The sequence below is a fragment of the Rhinopithecus bieti genome, unplaced genomic scaffold, assembly GCF_001698545.2.
Source record: "Rhinopithecus bieti isolate Rb0 unplaced genomic scaffold, ASM169854v2 scaffold_47707, whole genome shotgun sequence".
Taxonomy (NCBI): domain Eukaryota; kingdom Metazoa; phylum Chordata; class Mammalia; order Primates; family Cercopithecidae; genus Rhinopithecus; species Rhinopithecus bieti.
In genome coordinates this window covers 843,637-850,047 of record NW_016819117.1, presented here as the reverse complement: position 1 = coordinate 850,047, position 6,411 = coordinate 843,637, and the positions used below count along the sequence as shown (strand labels likewise).

At 55.0% G+C, this 6,411-nt stretch overlaps 1 protein-coding gene across 1 annotated transcript in view; it reads left to right on the top strand.

Moving 5' to 3' along the window:
* Window positions 1-6,411, top strand: part of UNKL (unk like zinc finger) — a gene marked incomplete at its 5' end in the record, with an annotated part of 53,069 nt that overhangs the window by 7,654 nt on the left and 39,004 nt on the right. The window contains one exon of the mRNA XM_017858288.1: window positions 5,793-5,969. Coding sequence (XP_017713777.1) covers window positions 5,793-5,969 — 177 coding nt within the window. The remainder of the gene's footprint in view (window positions 1-5,792; window positions 5,970-6,411) is intronic.

Genomic DNA, 6,411 nt, shown 5'->3' with positions numbered 1-6,411 from the left:
GGGGGTGGGGGGGTGGGGCCTGAGACTGCGGGGCTGTCGCTGAGGGGCGGGGTCCTTGCTTTTCTCTTTAAACAGATTGTAGTAAAGAAATAGAAAAGACGCCCCGCAGAACCCCGGGCCTCTTCAGGGTCCGTCTTTTTTGTTTGTTTTTCTTTTGAGCCAGGGTCTGGCTCTGTCTCCCCAGCTGGAGTGCAGTGGCTCCGATCTCAGCTCACGGCAACCTCTGCCTCCCGGGCTCAGCTGATCCTCCCACCTCAGCCTACCGAGTACCGGGGACCACAAGTGCGCCACCACCCCCAGCTAAATTTTTTTTTTCTTGTAATTTAATAGAGATGGGGTTTTGCTGTGTTGCACAGGCTGGTCTCCAACTCCTGGACTCAAGCGATCCACCTGCCTCGGCCTTCCAGAGTCCTGGGATTACAGGCGTGAGGCACCATGCCCAGCCTCTAGGCCCATTTTCATTGGGGGAAAAAAAAAATCCACGTGGCCTGCAGCTGTGTAGCCACAGAACCAGTGGCCATCTGCCAGCCCACCCCTGCCCAGAAGAGCGCCCCTGCACTGTGGCCCTGCAGCCACCCTGGGTCTCTTGTTCTCAGGAAAAAACGGGCTCACCCCATTCCTGTGGTGCAACTTTTCCGGGTTGACACACAGGTTTGTTGTCTTTTTTTTTTTTTTTGGACAGGGCCTCACTCTGTCGCCCAGGCTGGATCTTGGCTCACTGCAACCTCAACCTCTTGAGCTCAAGTGATCCTCCCACCTCAGACTCCAGAGTAGCTGGGACCATAGGCGCACACCACCATGCCCAGCAGAATTTTTGTATTTTTTACAGGGATGGGGTCTTACTGGTTTCGAACTTCTGGGCTCAAGTAACCCACCCACCTCTCCTCCCAAAGTGCTGGGATTACAGGAATGAGCCACTGCACCTGGCCTCTGTCTTCTTTCCAGAGCTCTGTTTGGCGGTGTCACCTGGCAGACCTGACACTTCCTGCTTGCCCTGTGGGACCTCCCCAGGCCCCTGTACTCTGGCAGGTGCAAAACTCCTGTCTGGATGGGTCCAGGGTGTGCCTAGCTGGGTCTCCATTGTGCATTCTGTGAGGAACTGGTGGGAGGAGAAACTTTTCTAAGTATCCATTTCTTTCTTTTTTTTTTTTTTTTTTGAGATGGAATCTTGCTCTGTCGCCCAGGCTGGAGTGCAGTGGTGCAATCTCGGCTCACTGCAAGCTCCGCTTCCCATTCTCCTGCCTCCGCCTCTGGAGTAGCTGGGACCACAGGTGCCCACCACCATGCCCAGCTAATTTTTTGTATTTTCAGTAGACGGAGTTTCACCGTGTTAGCCAGGATGGTCTCAGTCTCCTGACTTCATGATCTGCCCGCCTCGGCCTCCCAAAGTGCTGGGATTACAGGTGTGAGCCACCGTGCCCAGCTAGCTTTTTTTTTTTTGTATTTTTAGTAGAGATGGGGTTTCCCCATGTTGGCCTGGCTGATCTTTAACTCCTGACCTCAGGTGATCCACCCTCCTCAGCCATCCAAAGTGCAGGGATGACAGGCGTGAGCCCCTGCGCCCGACCGGGAGTCTGATCTGTTAAAAGATCCAATTGCAATATTTAATTTTAAAATGTTGAATGCCTTAGGACCTAAGGCGTAGGTGAAAGATTTACTCACTTCAGGGTGTGTAGGTTGTTGCTGTTTAAACTGATGTCATGATGAGCTTGGGCTTTGGGAGCGAGAAGAAAGCCCGGGGCTGGCCTGGGGCATGAGAGCAGTTTTCAAAACTCAGAGGCATCCGGGCACGGTGGCTCATATCTGCAGTCCCAGTACTTTAGGAGGCCTAGGCAAGCGGATCACTTGAGCCCAGGAGTTTGGGACCGGCATGGGAAACAGAGCAAGATTCTGTCTCTACAAAAAATTAGGCTGGGCCTGGTGGTTCACACTTGTAACCCCAGCACTTTGGGATGCTGAGGCAGGCGGATCACCTGAGGTCAGGAGTTCAAGACCAGCCTGGTCGACGTGGTGAAACACCATCTCTACTAAATATACAAAAATTAGCTGGGCATGGTGGCAGGTGCCTGTAATCCCACCTACTCGGGAGGCTGAGGCAGGAGAATCGCTAAAACCCAGGAGGCAGAAGTTGCAGTGAGTCAAGATTACCCACTGCACTCTGGCCTGGGTGACAGTGGACTTGTCTAAAAAAAAAAAAAAAAAAAAAAAAACAAACTTGGCCAGCGCGGTGGCTCACTCCATGTAATCCCAGCACTTTGGGATGGGCGAGCGGCGGATCACGAGATCAGGAAATCGAGACCATCCTGGCTAACCAGGCGAAAAGAAACCTCGTCTCTACTAAAAATACAAAATTAGCTGGGTGTGGTGATGCATGCCTGAAATCCCAGCTACTGGGGAGGCTGAGGCAGGAGAATGGCATGAACCCGGGAGGCGGAGCTTGCAGTGAGCCGAGATCGGGCCACTGCACTCCAGCCTGGGCGACAGAGCGAGACTCCGTCTCAAAAACAAAACAAAACAAAACAAAACAAATACCAATATAGCCAGGCATAGGGGTGCGCCTGTTCCTCCCATTTCCCCGAGCTGTTTCTGTGCTGTGCTTTGGGCCCCCCTCAGCTGGAAGGGAGTCATCTACACTGCCTGTCCCCTAAGCCCGGTGGTTCTCGCACGTTCCCTGGGAACCAGCCGGCAGTGCAGATCCATGGGCCTCGTCCTGCCAGCTGGGGGGACCGCGTGGGCTCCAGGCCTCCCAGGTGATTTGGATGCACGTGGCTCGCAGTCTGGAGAATGTGTTAAGGGGTCTGGCGCACCCTCCTTGGGTTCAGGTAAGAGCTGCCTGAGGGAAGGGCTTCTCGCACTCCGGGATGTGGCTGCCTCCTATCCTCTGGTCTCGGTGGGTCCAGGGCATTGGAGCATGAGGCAGAGCGGTTCCTGCTCAAAAACAAAACAAAACAAAACAAATACCAATATTTGTTGCACTGCACTGGGTGTAGTCTGGTGGCTCTGCTCACTGATTGTCTCGGATGAGTTTGAGAACCATGTGTGTCACCCGACCCCTGGGGGCTCCTGCGTCCCCTCCTTGGGCATCCGTGAGCTTTCTCTTAGGTATTCCGTCTCACTCCTAGGTGTCCGCAAGAGTAAGGCATTTTCCTAAATCTTTTTCCAGTTTTTCTTTTCTTTTTCTTTTTTTTTGAGACAGACTTTTGCTCTGGTCACCCAGGTTGGAGTACAGTGGTGCGATCTTGGCTGACTGCGACCCCCACCTCCCAGGTTCAAGTGATTCTCTGCCTCAGCCTCTCGAGTAGCTGGGATTACAGGCACCTGCTGTCATGCCCGGCTAATTTTGTATTTTTAGTAGAGATGGTTTCACCATCCTGGCGAGGCTGGTCTTGAACTCCTGACCTCGTGATCCACCCGCCTCGTCTTCCCAAAGTGCTGGGATTACAGGCGTGAGCCACTGTACCCAGCTGGCTGGCTGACTGGCTGGCTGGCTGCCTTCCTTTCTTCCTTCCTTTCTCCCTCCCCACCTCTCTCTCCCTCCCTCCCTTCCTCTCCTTTTTTTTTTTTTTTTTTTTTTTTTTTTTTTTTTTTTTTGTGAGACAGGGTCTCGCTCTGTTGCCCATGCTGAAGTGTAGTGGCACAATCACGACTCAATGCAGCCTCGGCCTTTTGGGCTTAAGCTATCCTCCCTCCTCAGCCTCCCAAGTCGCTGAGACCACAGGTATCCATCGCCACGCTGGGCTAATTTTTAAATTTTTTGTAGAGTTAGGCTAGGGACTCACCATGTTGCCCAGGCTAGTCTTGAACCCCTAGACTCAAGCAATCCTCCTATCTCTGTCTCCCCAAGTGCTGAGGTTACAGGTGTCAGCCAGTGTGCCAGCCCTTCCAAGGCTGAAAAATACCCCATTGTGTGGACGGAGGCCCGCGTTTGCCCCATTGTGTGGACAGAGGCCTGCGTTTGCCCCATTGTGTGGACGGAGGGCGGCGTTTGCCCCGTTGTGTGGACGGAGGCCCGCGTTTGCCCCGTTGTGTGGACGGAGGCCCCTGTTTGCCCCGTTGTGTGGACGGAAGCCCGCGTTTGCCCCATTGTGTGGACAGAAGCCCACACTTTCCTTTTTTTTTGAGACGGAGTCTCGCTCTGTCGCCCAGGCTGGAGTGCAGTGGCCGGATCTCAGCTCACTGCAAGTTCCGCCTCCCGGGTTCACGCCATTCTCCTGCCTCAGCCTCCAGAGTAGCTGGGACAATAGGCGTCCGCCACCTCGCCCGGCTAGTTTTTTTTTTTGTATTTTAGTAGAGACGGGGTTTCACTGTGTTAGTCAGGATGGTCTCAATCTCCTGATCTCGTGATCCGCCCGTCTCGGCTTCCCAAAGTGCTGGGATTACAGGCTTGAGCCACCGCGCCCGGCCCAGCCCACACTTTCCTTACTGGCTCCATCAGCGCCCACTTCAGTGGTTTCCCCATCTTGGCTCTTGCGATTGACGCTGCTGTGAACATGGGTATGCAGGTGTCTCTTGAAGACCTTGCCTTTGGGTTTTTTGGATGTGTACTTAGGAGCAGGATTGCTGGGTACCAGGGTAGCGTTCTAATGTGACTTTTGCTTGGCTGGCTCCTGGGGACCCTGAGAGCCAGCCGGGCACCCCTTCTTCTGCCTCTGTCCCCCTCAGCTTTCAGTGTCTGGCACATCACAGGTGCCCGGTGGAGCCTGGGTTGGGCTCTCTGAACTCTGGGTCTCTATTTCCTGACCTTAGAGGATGGGGCTAGACCTGGTGTTGCTGAATCGCTCTTGGTCCCCAGCCATCCCTGGCTGGAGCTCCTAGTGTCCAGGCTGCAGCCCTGTGCACAGCGAGGTGGGCGGGGCCCTCACGGAGCTCCCCAGCCGGAGCTGGAGTTGAAGGTTTGAGTCCTTACATTTGGGGACCTGCAGTGACGGCCCCTGTCATCCTCTGCCTTGGCCCTCAGGCCACTCAGGGTGATTCTGTGACCAGCCAGGGCTCGGCACCATGCCTGTTGGTGGTCCTCTGTGTGTCCCCTTGCCTCCTTCTGGAGTGACCTACCTGGAGGCGCCCAGGAATGCCAGAGCGGTTTGTGTCATCTCCTTGTCTTCGTTGCTGCTGCCTGTCTATGACTTGAGCCTTGGCTGCTGCTTCCCCTCCCCACTGCGCCCCATCCTGCTCCAGGAGCCGCCTGTGACTCCCCAGGAGCATGGCTCTGGGCCTGCAGGTGGCCCATGGGATGGCGACGCTGCCTCACCTGTGCTCCCCACCACGCCATCTGCCTCCTCTTCTGCCCATGCCCCTTGTCTCCCCTAGCCGCGTCCAGGGCCCTGTGCTTATCCCCTCCCCTACCTCCCTCCTGGTGTCCCTGAAAGCAGCAGGACGCTGGGCAGGAGGGGCCCCCACTTTGTGACAGTGACTGGTCAGGAAGGTGATGCAGCCTGTGTGCAGGGCGTGAACTCTCATTCCTACACAGGTTTAAAAGTTTATTTGAACATTAGGAAGGATGAGCTTTGTGGAAATTCAGCGTTGTGTTTCCTGCTGTGTTTGGCTCACTGGGGGTTTGCGGTGGTCTGTGTTTGACTGGTTGGGGGTTTGCGGTGGTCTGTGTACCTGAGCAGTTCCACTTTTGGGGACAGGTGCTGTGTTCAGTGTGTCCGTCCTGATCAGAACAGGAATCTGGGAGAAGGGAAGGGAATTCACTGCTTGCCGCGTGCTGACAGGGCGTGGACTCAGGGAGCTTAGTAGGGCTGCCTCTGGGTCCGTGAGAACCAGGCGTTACGTGCACCTCTGCTCCCCAGGTGTCCCTACCTGCACCGGACAACAGGGGACACGGAACGCAAATACCACCTGCGTTACTACAAGACAGGAACCTGCATCCACGAGACGGATGCGCGTGGCCACTGCGTGAAGAACGGGCTGCACTGTGCCTTCGCGCACGGCCCCCTGGACCTGCGGCCGCCTGTGTGTGATGTCAGGTGAGTGAGCATCCACGAGCGGGCACTCGCCAGTGGCTTGCCTGCCTGCTGCTGCAGGCTCTGCTGGCCCAAATCTCTCTCTTCCAGAATTTGTTTCTGAGTCTGGATGTTAGTCCTTTTTTTTTTTTTTTGAGACGGAGTCTTGCTGTGTCTCCAGGCTGGAGTGCAGTGGCGCAACTCAGCTCACTGCAAGCTCCGCCTCCTGGGTTCACACCATTCTCCTGCCTCAGCCTCCCGAGTAGCTGGGACTACAGGCACCCACCACCACGCCCAGCTAATTTTTTTTTTTTTTGTACGTTTAGTAGAGACCAGGTTTCACCATGTTAGTCAGGATGGTCTTGATCTCTTGACTTTGTGATCCGCCTGCCTTGGCCTCCCAAAGTGCTGGGATTACAGGTGTGAGCCACCTCGCCCAGACCTTTTTTTTTTTTTTTTTTTTTTT